At 57.9% G+C, this 18,034-nt stretch overlaps 1 protein-coding gene across 10 annotated transcripts in view; it reads left to right on the top strand.

Annotated features, from left to right (window-relative positions):
* Positions 1–3,495: 3,495 nt before the first annotated feature.
* PAN2 (poly(A) specific ribonuclease subunit PAN2) overlaps positions 3,496–18,034 on the top strand; it is a 29,343-nt gene continuing 14,804 nt past the window's right edge. For 4 of the 10 annotated variants that reach the window (XR_006286656.1, XM_043532595.1, XM_043532592.1 and 1 more), the window contains exons 1-6: positions 3,577–3,748; positions 12,672–12,972; positions 15,581–15,750; positions 16,136–16,256; positions 16,794–16,871; positions 17,614–17,881. Coding sequence is in view for 9 of the 10 variants with exons in the window: in XM_043532595.1 (XP_043388530.1) it covers positions 12,691–12,972; positions 15,581–15,750; positions 16,136–16,256; positions 16,794–16,871; positions 17,614–17,881 (919 nt within the window). In the remaining variant the exon portion in view is untranslated. Of the gene's footprint in view, positions 3,749–7,991; positions 7,998–11,228; positions 11,344–12,671; positions 12,973–15,580; positions 15,751–16,135; positions 16,257–16,793; positions 16,872–17,613; positions 17,882–18,034 lie in introns of those variants that run through there. The other 6 variants (XM_037883682.2, XM_037883678.2, XM_043532593.1 and 3 more) reach the window with 6 other exon arrangements.

Raw genomic sequence — 18,034 nt, 5'->3', positions numbered from 1 at the left:
CCTCCCCGCCCGCCGGGCGCAGCAATCCCGCATTGCACAGGAGCGTACTGCACGCAGCTGTGAAATCCACGGATTGCAACACAGCCCTTCCCGAGCCCCGCAGGGACGAGGTGCCAGCTGGAACGAGACCCGGGGGATGGGCCAAGGGGGAGTTTTCTCTTCCCGGGGACTCTCCCAGGCTTCGCCCTCCCGGTGCCCCTTGGCGAACAAACCCCACTCTGGGCAGTGGGGCAGCAGTCGTGAAATGGGTCTGGCCTAAATGGCCCGCAAGCCTGGCCTTGGGGCAGGGACAGAATTGGGGGGGCGGGGTCAGGCCTTGAACCCCTCGGGGCTCCCTGTATTCTGGGGCCTGCCCGGCCCCCCACCCAGAGCAGCCGCAGGGCCGTGGTGCAAAAGGGGAAATGGGATATTATAGTAGAACGACTTCCCTCTCTGGGTTTTTATCAATGGGCTCACTGATCTCGGCAGGCATGGAGGGGGAAAGCAGGGGGAACGCTATGAGGCTAGGGAAGTGCGTAACCTCGACCTCGCGCCGTCGGCCCGGGGCAGGGCGGGAACGCCAGCGTGGCCCGGCACATTGGTGCCGGGGCTGGGCGGAGTGGGCTGGATGGCTAGATGGGCCTGTAGGGAGATACAGATTAGAAGTGCATGGGGTGAGAGAGAGAAACTGGCTCTTTGCGACCAGAACCCAACCAGCCTGGGGGGTGGGGCTCTGACCTGGCCCCTGTGTGACACCACCACTGCCCACCCCCCCAGCCTGGAGCCCCTGGGGCTGTGCAGTCCCCCCACGCTAGAGCACCTGCTTTCGCTGGCGGCGCTTGGGGTCCGCAGTGAGTTTTCTGGCACCTGCTTCTGCTTTCGGTGTGGCCAGGATGGGTGGGGCTGAAGAGAGGGAGAGGAGTAGAGAGAGGGAAAGTGGGCGATGGCTGGAGTGGGACTTATGGAGACCGGTGATGGAGACAAGAATATCTAGAATAACCATGGGAGGGATTAAAGCCATTAACCAGTGCTCTGGCTGTGCTATAAAGCCCCCAGCTCCAGGGCAGGACCTGGCCTCTACTCTAGGGCGGGGCAGGGGGTAAGGAGGAACCTTCCCCTGGAGGCCAGTGTCCCAGAACCCGCTCCTGCTGGGTGTCTTGCACCTCGCTCTCGGACACGTGATACCAGGCCAGCTGGGCCCTTCGCTCAGATCCACCACAGCACCCAGACACCAACTCACTGAACCTGTTGCTTTGATCCAGTAGATGGGTGAGTGACACGTCTCTGGGGCAGCTCCAGCCAGAGCCTGTCCCATAGAGTCATCCTGGAGTTTCCTGCCTCCCTGGTCAGTCAGGTGGGGGGATTCCCTGGTTTCTCTGTGGGCCAGGAGATCCAGCAGCCTAGAGACATGGGAAACCCAGCTGGCAGGAAGGTCCTCAAGGTATTTAGGCACCTAACTCCTATACGCCTTTGAGGCCCGGGGCCTCAGGGCTAAGGACACCCTTGCCTTTGTCCCTCGGAGCAGCTCTTTTCATCCCAGCGGGTCCAGGGGGCAGCAGGGCAGGCAGGATGTGGTCTGAAATCGGACGAGGTGTCAGGGATGCACACAGCTAGGGAAACTAGGCCAGCAAAATCCAGTGCACAGCCACAGATTGGTGTCAGGCAAAGAAGGCATTTGTCCTCCGCCGTGTGGCATCTCTCTCCCCAGCGGACGGGTTCCAGTGTGGACCGAACCACAAGGCAGGTGTGGAAGGAGGAGGGGTTGGTATGTTCAGAGCCGCACTTGTCGGCTGTTTGCCTTCGGCCCAAAAGGCTCCTGGATTTACAACCTACAGTTACAGTTTGCAACTGACGACGCCTACCAAATATTCTGTACAACTCTCGGTTCAGGGCAGCCCTAGGGCCGGTGAGATCCAGGGGGTCAGTGGCCCTTTCTGGCTGGAAACTATGAATCATCGGAATGAACAATGAACACAGTCTAATAGAGCACAGCACAGAATGTTAACGCAGAAGACAAGGTCTAAAGCTGCCTTCCAGGATCACCAAGGAGATCTCATCCTCCTTGACACTCGGGTGGCTAACGCCCATGGGAGTTAAAGCCCCCTGAGGATCCGGCCCTCAATACCTGCCACTGGTTGACAGAAAGCAGAGATTTCCTACGAACTTCCTTAATTGGCTTGAACATTTTGGGTCAGTAAATAAATAACCAGAAGCCCTGATGTGTTCTCCGGGCGCCATGTGTATGGAAGGAATTGTAAATAAGTGTCTCCCAAAAATGAAGGCAAGTTTGTAATAACAAAAATTTAGACTAATAACTAAATACATTGATTAATAACTACGTACACATCACTAGTGAGGTCTCTCCTCTCCCTCTGGGGCATGACACCCCTGGGGGTGGGGAACAGCTGTCAGGAGTTACCAACAATCGGCCCTCATTGTACCGCTAAAAGGGAAGGGATGGGAAGGGGGTCCCAGGATGGAAAAGGTGGCAAACCACCGCCTCAGAGCAACAAACCTGGGTTCCTTCTGAAGTCCTAGACATGTCCTTGGAAGCTGGGATGGATGCTGGGTTTTTTCAGGGGTTTGAGAGACCTAAGGGGCCAGCGCATGAGCTCAGCTCTGCTGGTGACTTTGAAGGCGCCACTGTGGGTTTACAGCAGTGTCAATGAGGATGAGAATCTGATTCAAGAAGGGTCGCGACCTAGAACGGCCGTGAGAGGCTGCTCATTTTAATAGCCCATCTCTCTGCCTGGTAAAGGTGTCTTTGGGTGGATGTGACAAGCTGCTCGGTTGATAGGGGACATGATTAGATAGATAGATTGATGGGTGTGTCTGGAGATAGATAGATAGATAGCCGGGTGTGCATGGGGATGGATGGGTAGATAGATAAGACTGAGATCCTTCACAGGACCAGATATGGGCGATTTACGTCCCAGGGACCAGGTGAGAAATCTGCCCCACGCTGTGCCTCAAGGCTGCCCTGGAGAGGCAACCTCTAGAGGGCAAGTTTGGCATTCATGGCCCATTCATCCCCTGACCACTTTATTGGGAAGAAGGGTGGAGGGCTGATGGGTGTTAATTCAATGGTGGGTAATTGTTAGGGGGACATGACTGAGACCCACCAAACTCATGTCACAGGGGGCTCCCAGCCCGGATTTTGGCAGTAAGGACGGCCCCATGAGATGCTGCCTTCTGGACTTGCTGTGGGTTTCACGCTCTGTGGGGCTCCCCCATCTCGCCTTCCAGGGACGTTTTTGTTTGCGGGGGGGGTTATATATAGTTAAATGCCACTATCCTGGAAAAAAATATAGAAATGGAAAGTTACTGGGGCATGGGAGAGCTGGGGAGGGCTCTGGGGATGAGGGTGCTGCTGGCCCTTTAAGCCTTATCGGACTCGCAGCCGTTAATAGAGGGGCTCGGCTCTCTCTGTCCCCTCCGCCCTCCCGTCCTGTTCTCTCTACCAAGCTTGCGCAGGCCGCTCCAACCTGTTATTCCCGCCTCCGCCTCTCTCTGATTGGCTCTCGACCCTGAGCGTGCCCTCTCATTGGTAGCCGCGCCTGCCAGGCGAGGGAAACGCTTAGCTCGAGGAGTGGTTGAGCGGGCGGAGCCAGAGGGGCTGGAAGTTGCCATGGCGGCGGCGGGAGGATGGGACGCGGCTTCGGCCCGGGCGGGGGGCGCAGCGACCGGTGGCGGCGGCTGCTGAGGGAGGGAGAGAGAGAGAGAGAGAGCCGGGGCCATTTACCCGCCACCGCAGAGCAGAGGATTCTGGGTAACGCACCCCCGGGCAGAGGGCTGTGGGTAATTTGGCTGCAGCGCAGAGGAGGATTCTGGGTAACGCACCCCCCGGGCAGAGGGCTGTGGGTAATTTGGCTGCAGCGCAGAGGAGGATTCTGGGTAACGCACCCCCCGGGCAGAGGGCTGTGGGTAATTTGGCTGCAGCGCAGAGGAGGATTCTGGGTAACGCACCCCCCGGGCAGAGGGCTGTGGGTAATTTGGCTGCAGAGCAGAGGAGGATTCTGGGTAACGCACCCCCGGGCAGAGGGCTGTGGGTAATGTGGCTGCAGAGCAGAGGAGGATTCTGGGTAACGCACCCCCGGGCAGAGGGCTGTGGGCAGTTTGGCTGCAGAGCAGAGAAGGATTCTGGGTAACGCACCCCCCGGGCAGAGGGCTGTGGGCAGTTTGGCTGCAGAGCAGAGGAGGATTCTGGGTAACGCACCCCCGGGCAGAGGGCTGTGGGTAATGTGGCTGCAGAGCAGACGAGGATTCTGGGTAACGTACCCCCCGGGCAGAGGGCTGTGGGCAGTTTGGCTGCAGAGCAGAGGAGGATTCTGGGTAACGTACCCCCCGGGCAGAGGGCTGTGGGCAGTTTGGCTGCAGAGCAGAGGAGGATTCTGGGTAACGCACCCCCGGGCAGAGGGCTGTGGGTAATGTGGCTGCAGAGCAGAAGAGGATTCTGGGTAACGCACCCCCGGGCAGAGGGCTGTGGGCAGTTTGGCTGCAGAGCAGAGGAGGATTCTGGGTAACGTACCCCCCGGGCAGAGGGCTGTGGGCAGTTTGGCTGCAGAGCAGAGGAGGATTCTGGGTAACGCACCCCCGGGCAGAGGGCTGTGGGCAGTTTGGCTGCAGAGCAGAGGAGGATTCTGGGTAACGTACCCCCCGGGCAGAGGGCTGTGGGCAGTTTGGCTGCAGAGCAGAGGAGGATTCTGGGTAACGTACCCCCCGGGCAGAGGGCTGTGGGTAATGTGGCTGCAGAGCAGAGGAGGATTCTGGGTAACGCACCCCCGGGCAGAGGGCTGTGGGTAATGTGGCTGCAGAGCAGAGGAGGATTCTGGGTAACGCACCCCCCAGGCAGAGGGCTGTGGGTAATTTGGCTGCAGAGCAGAGGAGGATTCTGGGTAACGCACCCCCGGGCAGAGGGCTGTGGGCAGTTTGGCTGCAGAGCAGAGGAGGATTCTGGGTAATGCACCCCCCGGGCAGAGGACTGTGGGTAATTTGGCTGCAGAGCAGAGGAGGATTCTGGGTAACGCACCCCCCGGGCAGAGGGCTGTGGGTAATTTGGCTGCAGCGCAGAGGAGGATTCTGGGTAACGCACCCCCGGGCAGAGGGCTGTGGGTAATGTGGCTGCAGCGCAGAGGAGGATTCTGGGTAACGCACCCCCGGGCAGAGGGCTGTGGGCAGTTTGGCTGCAGAGCAGAGGAGGATTCTGGGTAATGCACCCCCCGGGCAGAGGACTGTGGGTAATTTGGCTGCAGAGCAGAGGAGGATTCTGGGTAACGCCCCCCCCGGGCAGAGGGCTGTGGGTAATTTGGCTGCAGAGCAGAGGAGGATTCTGGGTAACGCACCCCCCAGGCAGAGGGCTGTGGGTAATTTGGCTGCAGAGCAGAGGAGGATTCTGGGTAACGCACCCCCGGGCAGAGGGCTGTGGGCAGTTTGGCTGCAGAGCAGAGGATTCTGGGTAACGCACTCCCGGGCAGAGGGCTGTGGGTAATGTGGCTGCAGAGCAGAGGATTCTGGGTAACGCACCCCCGGGCAGAGGGCTGTGGGTAATTTGGCTGCAGAGCAGAGGATTCTGGGTAACGCACCCCCCGGGCAGAGGGCTGTGGGTAATGTGGCTGCAGAGCAGAGGAGGATTCTGGGTAACGCACCCCCGGGCAGAGGGCTGTGGGTAATTTGGCTGCAGCGCAGAGGAGGATTCTGGGTAACGCACCCCCGGGCAGAGGGCTGTGGGTAATTTGGCTGCAGAGCAGAGGATTCTGGGTAACGCACCCCCGGGCAGAGGGCTGTGGGTAATGTGGCTGCAGAGCAGAGGAGGATTCTGGGTAACGCACCCCCCGGGCAGAGGGCTGTGGGTAATTTGGCTGCAGCGCAGAGGAGGATTCTGGGTAACGCACCCCCGGGCAGAGGGCTGTGGGTAATTTGGCTGCAGAGCAGAGGAGGATTCTGGGTAACGCACCCCCGGGCAGAGGGCTGTGGACAGTTTGGCTGCAGAGCAGAGGAGGATTCTGGGTAACGCACCCCCCGGGCAGAGGGCTGTGGGTAATGTGGCTGCAGAGCAGAGGAGGATTCTGGGTAACGCACCCCCGGTCAGAGGGCTGTGGGTAATTTGGCTGCAGCGCAGAGGAGGATTCTGGGTAACGCACCCCCGGGCAGAGGGCTGTGGGTAATGTGGCTGCAGCGCAGAGGAGGATTCTGGGTAACGCACCCCCGGGCAGAGGGCTGTGGGTAATGTGGCTGCAGCGCAGAGGAGGATTCTGGGTAACGCACCCCCGGGCAGAGGGCTGTGGGTAATGTGGCTGCAGCGCAGAGGAGGATTCTGGGTAACGCACCCCCGGGCAGAGGGCTGTGGGCAGTTTGGCTGCAGAGCAGAGGAGGATTCTGGGTAACGCACCCCCGGGCAGAGGGCTGTGGGTAATTTGGCTGCAGCGCAGAGGAGGATTCTGGGTAACGCACCCCCGGGCAGAGGGCTGTGGGTAATGTGGCTGCAGAGCAGAGGAGGATTCTGGGTAACGCACCCCCGGGCAGAGGGCTGTGGGTAATTTGGCTGCAGAGCAGAGGAGGATTCTGGGTAACGCACCCCCGGGCAGAGGGCTGTGGCTAATGTGGCTGCAGAGCAGAGGAGGATTCTGGGTAAAGCACCCCCCAGGCAGAGGGCTGTGGGTAATTTGGCTGCAGAGCAGAGGAGGATTCTGGGTAACGCACCCCCGGGCAGAGGGCTGTGGGCAGTTTGGCTGCAGAGCAGAGGATTCTGGGTAACGCACTCCCGGGCAGAGGGCTGTGGGTAATGTGGCTGCAGAGCAGAGGATTTAACTGGGACTTGGTCCTGCTTTGAGCAGGGGGTTGGACTAGATGACCTTCTGGGGTCCCTTCCAACCCTGATATTCTATGATTCTATGATTCTATGATTCTGGGTAACGCACCCCCGGGCAGAGGGCTGTGGGTAATTTGGCTGCAGAGCAGAGGATTCTGGGTAACGCACCCCCCGGGCAGAGGGCTGTGGGTAATGTGGCTGCAGCGCAGAGGAGGATTCTGGGTAACGCACCCCCGGGCAGAGGGCTGTGGGTAATGTGGCTGCAGAGCAGAGGAGGATTCTGGGTAACGCACCCCCGGGCAGAGGGCTGTGGGTAATGTGGCTGCAGAGCAGAGGAGGATTCTGGGTAACGCACCGACCGGGCAGAGGGCTGTGGGTAATGTGGCTGCAGAGCAGAGGATTCTGGGTAACGCACCCCCCGGGCAGAGGGCTGAGGGTAATGTGGCTGCAGAGCAGAGGAGGATTCTGGGTAACGCACCCCCGGGCAGAGGGCTGTGGGTAATTTGGCTGCAGAGCAGAGGAGGATTCTGGGTAACGCACCCCCGGGCAGAGGGCTGTGGGCAGTTTGGCTGCAGAGCAGAGGAGGATTCTGGGTAACGCACCCCCGGGCAGAGGGCTGTGGGTAATGTGGCTGCAGAGCAGAGGAGGATTCTGGGTAACGCACCCCCCGGGCAGAGGGCTGTAGGTAATTTGGCTGCAGACCAGAGGATTCTGGGTAACGTACCCCCCGGGCAGAGGGCTGTGGGTAATTTGGCTGCAGAGCAGAGGAGGATTCTGGGTAACGCACCCCCCGGGCAGAGGGCTGTGGGTAATGTGGCTGCAGCGCAGAGGAGGATTCTGGGTAACGCACCCCCGGGCAGAGGGCTGTGGGTAATTTGGCTGCAGAGCAGAGGAGGATTCTGGGTAACGCACCCCCCGGGCAGAGGGCTGTGGGTAATGTGGCTGCAGAGCAGAGGATTCTGGGTAACGCACCCCCGGGCAGAGGGCTGTGGGTAATGTGGCTGCAGAGCAGAGGAGGATTCTGGGTAACGCACCCCCGGGCAGAGGGCTGTGGGTAATGTGGCTGCAGAGCAGAGGAGGATTCTGGGTAACGCACCGCCCGGGCAGAGGGCTGTGGGTAATGTGGCTGCAGAGCAGAGGATTCTGGGTAACGCACCCCCCGGGCAGAGGGCTGAGGGTAATGTGGCTGCAGAGCAGAGGAGGATTCTGGGTAACGCACCCCCGGGCAGAGGGCTGTGGGTAATTTGGCTGCAGAGCAGAGGAGGATTCTGGGTAACGCACCCCCGGGCAGAGGGCTGTGGGCAGTTTGGCTGCAGAGCAGAGGAGGATTCTGGGTAACGCACCCCCGGGCAGAGGGCTGTGGGTAATGTGGCTGCAGAGCAGAGGAGGATTCTGGGTAACGCACCCCCCGGGCAGAGGGCTGTAGGTAATTTGGCTGCAGACCAGAGGATTCTGGGTAACGTACCCCCCGGGCAGAGGGCTGTGGGTAATTTGGCTGCAGAGCAGAGGAGGATTCTGGGTAACGCATCCCCCGGGCAGAGGACTGTGGGAAATTTGGCTGCAGAGCAGAGGATTCTGGGTAACGCACTCCCCGGGCAGAGGGCTGTGGGTAATGTGGCTGCAGAGCAGAAGAGGATTCTGGGTAACGCACCCCCGGGCAGAGGGCTGTGGGCAGTTTGGCTGCAGAGCAGAGGAGGATTCTGGGTAACGCACCCCCCGGGCAGAGGGCTGTGGGTAATGTGGCTGCAGAGCAGAGGATTCTGGGTAACGCACCCCCCGGGCAGAGGGCTGTGGGTAATTTGGCTGCAGCGCAGAGGAGGATTCTGGGTAACGCACCCCCGGGCAGAGGGCTGTGGGTAATTTGGCTGCAGAGCAGAGGATTCTGGGTAACGCACTCCCCGGGCAGAGGGCTGTGGGTAATGTGGCTGCAGAGCAGAAGAGGATTCTGGGTAACGCACCCCCGGGCAGAGGGCTGTGGGCAGTTTGGCTGCAGAGCAGAGGAGGATTCTGGGTAACGCACCCCCCGGGCAGAGGGCTGTGGGTAATGTGGCTGCAGAGCAGAGGATTCTGGGTAACGCACCCCCCGGGCAGAGGGCTGTGGGTAATTTGGCTGCAGAGCAGAGGAGGATTCTGGGTAACGCACCCCCGGGCAGAGGGTTGTGGGTAATGTGGCTGCAGAGCAGAGGAGGATTCTGGGTAACGCACCCCCTGGGCAGAGGGCTGTGGGTAATTTGGCTGCAGCGCAGAGGAGGATTCTGGGTAACGCATCCCCGGGCAGAGGGCTGTGGGTAATTTGGCTGCAGAGCAGAGGAGGATTCTGGGTAACGCACCCCCGGGCAGAGGGCTGTGGGTAATGTGGCTGCAGAGCAGAGGAGGATTCTGGGTAACGTACCCCCCGGGCAGAGGGCTGTGGGTAATTTGGCTGCAGAGCAGAGGATTCTGGGTAACGTACCCCCCGGGCAGAGGGCTGTGGGTAATTTGGCTGCAGAGCAGAAGAGGATTCTGGGTAACGCACCCCCGGGCAGAGGGCTGTGGGTAATGTGGCTGCAGAGCAGAGGAGGATTCTGGGTAACGCACCCCCGGGCAGAGGGTTGTGGGTAATGTGGCTGCAGAGCAGAGGAGGATTCTGGGTAACGCACCCCCCGGGCAGAGGGCTGTGGGTAATGTGGCTGCAGAGCAGAGGAGGATTCTGGGTAACGCACCCCCCCGGGCAGAGGGCTGTGGGTAATTTGGCTGCAGCGCAGAGGAGGATTCTGGGTAACGCACCCCCGGGCAGAGGGCTGTGGGTAATTTGGCTGCAGAGCAGAGGAGGATTCTGGGTAACGCACCCCCGGGCAGAGGGCTGTGGGTAATGTGGCTGCAGAGCAGAGGAGGATTCTGGGTAACGTACCCCCCGGGCAGAGGGCTGTGGGTAATTTGGCTGCAGAGCAGAGGATTCTGGGTAACGTACCCCCGGGCAGAGGGCTGTGGGTAATTTGGCTGCAGAGCAGAAGAGGATTCTGGGTAACGCACCCCCGGGCAGAGGGCTGTGGGTAATTTGGCTGCAGAGCAGAGGAGGATTCTGGGTAACGCACCCCCGGGCAGAGGGCTGTGGGCAATTTGGCTGCAGAGCAGAAGAGGATTCTGGGTAACGCACCCTCTGGGCAGAGGACTGTGGGTAATTTGGCTGCAGAGCAGAGGATTCTGGGTAATGCACCCCCCGGGCAGAGGGCTGTGGGTAATTTGGCTGCAGAGCAGAGGAGGATTCTGGGTAACGCACCCCCGGGCAGAGGGCTGTGGGCAGTTTGGCTGCAGAGCAGAGGAGGATTCTGGGTAACGAACCCCCGGGCAGAGGGCTGTGGGTAATTTGGCTGCAGAGCAGAGGAGGATTCTGGGTAACGCACCCCCCGGGCAGAGGGCTGTGGGTAATTTGGCTGCAGCGCAGAGGAGGATTCTGGGTAACGCACCCCCCGGGCAGAGGGCTGTGGGTAATTTGGCTGCAGAGCAGACGATTCTGGGTAACGTACTCCCCAGGCAGAGGGCTGTGGGTTATTTGGCCGCAGAGGATTCTGGGTAACATACCCCCCCCCCCCCCCCGGGCAGTGGGTTGTGGGTAACCTGGCAGCAGAAGCAGGATTCTGGGTAAATGAGCAGAGGCTTCTGGGTAAGAATCAATTTTTTCTATCTCCACATTTGTAACTGAGATTTCAGCACTGGGTTATAAGCCCCTTTCAGCGTCCAAAGGTAGGGTTGAGCCTGGCAGGTCTGTGGCTTGTTGCAGAAGGGTAGGGGAGCTGACATGTAATGAGCAGGGTGTCGTTGGTTCTCAGCAGGCAGGTGGCCATGTTCTAGTTACCTTGTATCCTCGCTGCCAGCCTCAGCGGAGGGACCAAGTACTAACGAGGCTGGGAACCAAATGGACCTTTGCAGAAGGGGCTTGTGTGTGGCTGGAGCAGCATTGCCAGCTGCTTGTGCTCCAGTAAGGGGAATCAGGTCACATGCTTCAGGATCTGATCCACTCCCTCTCCAGGGTCAGGAAGCAATCGCTACCCACCTCTGCTGTCCAGCCTTGCCCAGCTGAATCCCACTCCCCTGCTGCAGTTACTAGGCTGCCCTCAGTTCGATGCAGCGACTCTTTATTGTTACAAGGTCTGCCATCGTCTAACCAAGGTCCTCTGGTGTCTGTCAAAGAGCCAGATTCAGTACTGTGCTATGGCCCACTGGTACAAAGGCATCTTGGCGATACCCCTGGCACAGACAGCATCTGTGCCAGGCACAAACCAACCGTGGCACTATCTCTGCAGCAGGCTGGGTCCAGGGGCCGCTGTGGAGTGGATTTAGGCCGGAGGAGGCAGGGGATGTGGTGGGGAGGAGGAGTCATGGCTGGGGTGGAATGGGCCCAACAGGAGTGCAGGTTACCCTTGATTGTGCCAAGGGCCTAGCTGCCTCTCCTCCACCTCAGTGCAGAGCTAAATACACCTTTCCCAGAGCACTCTGGGTCCTTAATGACAGAAGGGCAAAGAACCCCTCACTAAAGGACTTGTCATCGTCTGTCGCTCATAGATTTCATATTAGAGGTGAGCTAAATACTTACCCTTCCTAGAGACCTCATAGGCCTTTTCCATTCTGATGCCCATAAGGCTATATTTATTCCTGGGGGAATTCTGCGCTACTGCACATGCGCAGAATTTATGCGCCCCGCAGATTTCTTTGCTTCCCTGCAGAAAAATGACTTTCTGATGGGGAAGCAAAGGGAAGCCACAAAAGCAGTCATGCGACCCTCCCCAGCAGTATGTTTTGGGTGCCCAGGGCAGCCGGCAGAGAGGTAAATCACTGTGGGGGAGGGGGCAGGACTGGGGAAGCTCTTACCCTGCACCGGGCTCAGCTGCTAGTCCCGGCTGGGCTGGAGAGGACAGAACTTCCTATTCCCCTACACAGCATCCAGGGTTTATCAGACCCACCCTCAGATTTCTCCCCCGGCTGTAGGAATCTCTGCAAACTCCCCCTCCCCCAAGCTTCCTGCACCCATTGCTCCTGAGCTGGAGGGGGAGGGATCCCTGTACAGGGAACTGCTCCCACATCCACCCAACCCCTGTGCATCCAGACCCCCTGATACCTAGACCCTCCCACCAAGCCTCAGCCCATTTGCACCCAGAAACCACCCCCCCCCCCCCGACTCTCCCTGCACCAGGACCACCCTGATGAGCCACTGGCACCCGGATCCCCACACTACTGAGCCCTGACCAGCTGCACCTGGATCCCCACCCCACTGAGCCCCACTCCTCCAGCATCTGGACCCCCCACTGAGCTCCCCACACCCAAACCCCCCTGCCGAGCTCTATCCCCCACACACCCAGACCCCCCCGCTGAGCACCAACCACCTTCACCTGCCTCCCCCCCCCCCCCCCATGCAGAGTCCCATTACTGTTGCACCCAGATTGCCCCACACAGAACCCTCTCAACCCACACCTGGATCCCCCTACACTAAGCCCCTCCACACTTGGATCCTGCTTTGTGAGCCTGCCTGCTTAGACCTGGTGCACCTGGCACGGAGGGGCAGGGCCCTTGGGTGTTTCTGGGGCAAGCCCAGTCCTTGCCCTTTGTCAGGGTCGGGTGGAGCCTCACCGCTGAGTCCGTGTCTTGGGGATGGGGAGGAGCTGCACGGTGATCTCCCACCTCTGTGCAGCCAGTGGCCTGTGCTCCCCAATGCCATGCTGGAGCCTCCACATTTATTTGACAAATAAAATTTGCAGAATTTTGCAGAATCTTAAAATACTGTGTGCAGAATTTTTATTTTTTTGGTGCAGAATTCTTAATTTTTTGGCACAGAATGCCCTCAGGGGTAGATATTAGTTGCTAAGACCACAGGGGCCTTTGTGTTTCTGATTTGCCTGTTGTTTTAAAGGGAGACATCCAATTTCACCATGAATTTTGAAGGTCTCGACCCTGCCCTTGCGGAGTATGCACCTGCTCTCCACCCAGCCCTGGATCCAGTCTTGGACCCTCACCTCAACCCCGCCCTGCTGCAGAATGTGGAGCTGGATCCGGAGGGGGTGCCATTGGAGGGCATCCCGGTGCCAGAGTCGGTGCACATCATGGAGGGCATGTACTCGGAGCTGCACACCGTGGTCTCCGAGGTGGGGGTACCCGTCTCCGTCTCCCATTTCGATCTGCACGAAGAGATGCTCTGGGTGGGGAACCATGGGGTAGGTGGCGCTTGGGGTTCCCTGTGGCACAGCCGCCTTGGGGAAGGGGGTTGCTGTGGTTTGGATTAGTCACTTGTCTGCTCTGATTTTATGGGCTGTAAGGTTTTTGTTTCCTCCATGTGTCTTGGGCCATTTTCCAACGAGGAAAATGACTGAAGGATTCTTCTGGGATGTGGGGATAAAGGCGAGGGTGTGAGACTCAAAACAGAGGGGCTGATCTCTTCTCCCTATGTTTGTCGGGCGGTGAGTGGATGAACCGGTGAGACAGATGAGAATCCCTCTCTGGATACTGGAGTAGAATGTGGGATGTAGGGCTGGAAGGGACCTTACTGAATCCAGTCCCCTGCTGTCACAGGCTACCCCATTGTAAGAGTCTTTGCACCAGAATAGACCAACGCTCTGTCTAGTCTGGTAGCCCTTCCTCCCTGCCGTACCACGACACAGCATTGGTCCATTCCACCTCCCTGCTGTAGTGCAACAGACCATTTTATCCTCCCTCTGTCCTTCACCCCCGTTCTGTCATGTTGTCTGACTTCCTGTGGTGCCCCTGGTCATTTCAGTACCTGATTTATAGCCTTGACCCCATCTGCATGCCATCCCCCACTCATTCCCTCTGCCCTGCTGACTCCAGCCACCCTCCTCTCCAGAAGGGTTACTTTTCCCCAGTGTGGCAGCAGCAGTCTGGGCTGGTCCGCCTGCCTCACTGATTCTTCATCCCCCTTTATTAGAATGTGGCTGAGTGCCCATCCTTGTACGCATTCTTCTACCGGAGAGTCCCATTCCTTCTCCCTTTCCCTGGCACCCCTCCGGTACCCACGGTTCACACTTCCTCTGCCCGCTTTCTCATTGTAACGTTCCTGCTGCTGCAGCAGCTGAGGGTCGGGCGTGTTGTGTAAAGGGGTGACTTGATCACAGTCTGTAAGTACCTAGGTGGGGAAAAAATATTTGATGATGGGCTCTTCAGGTGGGCAGACAGAGGTTAAGGCAAGCCAGCATCTGGATGCTGCAGCTAGACAGGAACGTAAGAACATCAGAATGGCCACACTGGGTCAGACCAAAGGTCCATCCAGCCCAGTATCCTGTCTACAGACAGTGGCCAATGCCAGGTGCCCCAGAGGGAGTGAACCTAACAGGTAACGATCTAGTATCGGGGGTAGCCATGTTAGTCTATATCCACAAAAACAACAAGGAGTCCGGTGGCACCTTAAAGACTAACAGATTTATTTGAGCATAAGATTTCATGGGTAAAAACCCCACTTCTTCAGATGCATGGAGTGAAAATTACAGATGCAGACATAAATATACTGACACATGAAGATAATGATCTAGTGATCTCTCTTCTGCCATCCATCTCCACCCTCTGACAAACAGAGGCTAGGGACACCATTCCTTACCCGTCCTGGCTAATAGCCATTAATCGACTTAACCTCCATGAATTTACCCAGTTCTCTTTTAAACCCTGTTATAGACCTAGCCTTCACAACCTCCTCGGGCAAGGAGTTCCACAGGTTGACTGTGCGCTGAGTGAAGAAGAACTTCCTTTTATTTGTTTTAAACCTGCTGCCCGTTAATTTCATTTGGTGGCCCCTAGTTCTTATATTATGGGAACAAGTAAATCACTTTTTCTTATTCACTTTCTCCACACCACTCATGATTTTATAGACCTCTATCATATCCCTTCTTAGTCTCCTCTTTTCCAAGCTGTAAAGTCCTGGCCTCTTTAATCTCTCCTCATATGGGACCTGTTCCAAACCCCTAATCATTTTAGTTGCCCTTTTCTGAACCTTTTCTAATGCCAGTATATCTTTTATGAGATGAGGAGACCATATCTGTACGGAGTATTCAAGATGTGGGCGTACCATGGATTTATATAAAGGCAATAAGATATTCTCCGTCTTATTCTCTATCCCTTTTTTAATGATTCCTAACATCCCATTTACTTTTTTGACTGCCGCTGCACACTGCGTGGACATCTTCAGAGAACTATCCACGATGACTCCAAGATCTTTCTCCTGATTAGTTGTAGCTAAATTAGCCCCCGTCATATTGTATGTGTAATTGGGGATATTTTTTCCGATATGTATTACTTTAAATTTATCCACATTAAATTTCATTTGCCATTTTGTTGCCTAATCACTTAGTTTTGTGAGATCTTTTTGAAATTCTTCACAGTCTGCTTTGGTCTTAACTATCTTGAGCAGTTAGTATCATCTGCAAACTTTGCCCCTTCGCTGTTTACCCCTTTCTCCAGATCATTTATGAATAGGTTGAATAGGATAGGAATGCACACATTCTGAACAGTGAGGGTAATTATCCACTGGAACAACTCGCCAAGGGTCGTGATGGAATCTCCATCCCTGACAATTTTGAAATCCAGGTTGGATGTTGTTCTAAAACGCATGCTCTGGTTCAGAGAGGAATGAGTTCAGGGCAGTCCTGTGGCCTGTGCTAGCTGGGAGCTCAGACTCGATGATCACAGTGGGCCCGTCTGGCCTTGGAATCCGTGCATCGGTGGCATCAAACTGCATTGTGTTAGCGTGAGGATGATGAGGTGTTGCGTGTTGAAGAGTCCACCCCAGGCCGGCCTTTCCTCTCTGCTTCATTTCAGGGTCACGCCACCTCGTTCTTCGGCCCGGCCCTGGAGCGCTATTCCTCCTTCCAGGTGAGCAGCAGCGATGACATCCGTCAGATCCAGAGCCTGGAGAACGGCGTCCTCTTCCTGACCAAGACGAACCTCAAGTACATGTCCCGGGGAGGCCTGACCATCTTCGACTACCTGTGAGTTTCCTCCACAGGGCGACAGCCTGGCTGTGCTGACAGAGAAGGAAAGCCTCATGCTGGCCCCATAGGGATCCTCTTTAGGCCGAGGAGGGAGCCCCATTCAGTCCTTGGCCTAACGGTGATGTGACATGGGCACTAGGAACTCCTGCAGCTCCCTTTGCACAGGGGAAGGGGAAAAGCTCCCATACCAACACTGACCCGGTCCGGAGCCGAACGAACTCGGACCGAGTCTGTGCTGTGCGGGGAGTCGTGCCCCCCCCTTTGCACGTGGCCCTGCTGGGGGGAGGTGCATGAAGCAGTGTGTGTCTGAGGGCAGGAGGGAGGCCTGGGGTGCCCCGAGCCGAGCAGGAGAATGAGGTTTTGTTCTCTTCCTTTCCGTCAGCATGGACGAGAGCGAGGATGTGCACAGCCTGCTGCTGACAAACAGCAGCACCCTGCTGATCGGGGGGCTGCAGAACCACGTGATCGAGATCGACCTCAACACCGTCCAGGAGACCCAGAAGGTACCAACGGCCTTGGGTCGGCCTCTGTTTGTGGGCCTGATCCTGAGGGGTACTGAGCACCCTGGCCTCCCATTGGCATGCATGGGAGAGGCAGGTGCCTGGCGCCCCTTGGGAGTCAGGCCCCGCTGGGTTTGGGGGGGTATAGCAGGGAGAGATCTCTCTGACTCCTATTCTGACATATTCAGCTTGTCCCAGAAGGGCAGCAGGGAGAGGTTCCACATGCCTCCTGCTAATGCAGAGGCTGCTGCTGGGCAAGAACCTCTCAACGACCCTTTGTCGGCAGATCCCTGACCCCTGTGTGCAGGCTGGTTAACGAATAAGGAGTGCTAGCCCCACTAAACAGCAGGGGAAACTGAGGTACAGAGGGAGGGTTAGAACCTAGTTAGGGTTAGAACCTAACCACTAGTTCACGCTGCCTTCCCCCTGGGCTGTGATCAGGCTCTGGTTTCTGTGCTGCCAGGTTCACAGCCCCGGAGGCCAGCTGCCGTCTCCTCTGAGGGTGAGTATCTCCTCCTCTCTTCACCCTTTCCTTTCCAGTACACTGTGGAGGTGCCCGGCGTCACCATCCTGAGGCAGTCCAACCGCTTCTTCTTCTGCGGACACACGACGGGGAAGGTACCCGCAGCCCTGCTCCTGCCTGTTGAGTCTTCTCCCAGCCAGGGCCTCTGACCGAGGAGCTCGAGCCGTCCGTGAACAGGATGATGGAACGCGGCTGCCTGCCATAGGAGAGACCGGACTTGCTGACCCCGGAGTTCCCTTCCAGGGCTGCGTGTCCAGCTCTGGCATAACAAAGCGCTGTCTCCTCTCAGCTGCTCGGGGCAGGCGGCTCAATCTGGGTCACCAGGAGACTGAAGTGAGAGGAGTGTATGTTGCTATGGCACCGCTCCCCCCGAAGGGCACCAAAGCACTTCACACAGTGGCCTTCCCGCAACCTCTGGCAGGGGGCAGCAGCTGATGGTGGAGAGAGGGCTGAGATGCTGAGTCCGAGCCCTGCTCCCGTGCCAGGCAATCATGGAAGTTCCCATGTATTCAGTCTGTCTTGGCTGCTGATCTGCCCCCATCGCCGTAATGTCAGCACCTCACCATGGGTACTGTGTCCTCACAGGGCTCTTACCCCTGAGGTGCAGATGGACACAGAGATGCTAAGGGACTTGCCCATGGTCACAAAGGCCCAGGAAGTCTGGGGTGGATCAGGGCCTTGAACCCCAGTCTCCCAAGTCCTATGCTAGTGCTCTAACCACTGGCCCTTCCTTCCTCTCCTGTTTTTTCCCCCTGTGATCTCCTGGGGCTAAACAGCCCCCAAGGGCCCCCCTGCCTCTGTTCCTGTTACCGGTGCTTCCTTTGTGCCACCCCCTAGGTGTCCCTGCGGGACCTGCGCACCTTTGCGGCGGAGCATGAGTTCGACGCCTACTCGGGCAGCCTGTCGGATTTTGACGTCCACGGCAACCTGCTGGTGACATGCGGCTTCTCCAGTCGCATGAACGGCCTGGCCTGCGACCGCTTCCTGAAGGTGTACGACCTGCGCATGATGCGGGCCATCACCCCGCTGCAGGTCCACGTGGACCCCCTCTTCCTCAAGTTCATCCCCACCTACACCTCCCGGCTGGCCATCATCTCCCAGACAGGTAGGCGGTTCACCTTGGGCTCCCTAGCCCTCGGGTTTAATCTGGATCCTGGGGAACCACAGGTTCGAATCCAGCAAGGTCCGTCTCAGCCCTTGTCTGGCAGCTCAGCGGAGTGTCTTGCAGAGCTCAGAGAAGGGATCCTTGTGTGTCTGG

The sequence above is a fragment of the Chelonia mydas genome, chromosome 20 (assembly GCF_015237465.2).
Source record: "Chelonia mydas isolate rCheMyd1 chromosome 20, rCheMyd1.pri.v2, whole genome shotgun sequence".
NCBI classification, from domain to species: Eukaryota; Metazoa; Chordata; order Testudines; family Cheloniidae; genus Chelonia; species Chelonia mydas.
The sequence above is the reverse complement of the archived record's forward strand: the minus strand, read 5'-3'. Positions and strand labels throughout refer to the sequence as shown.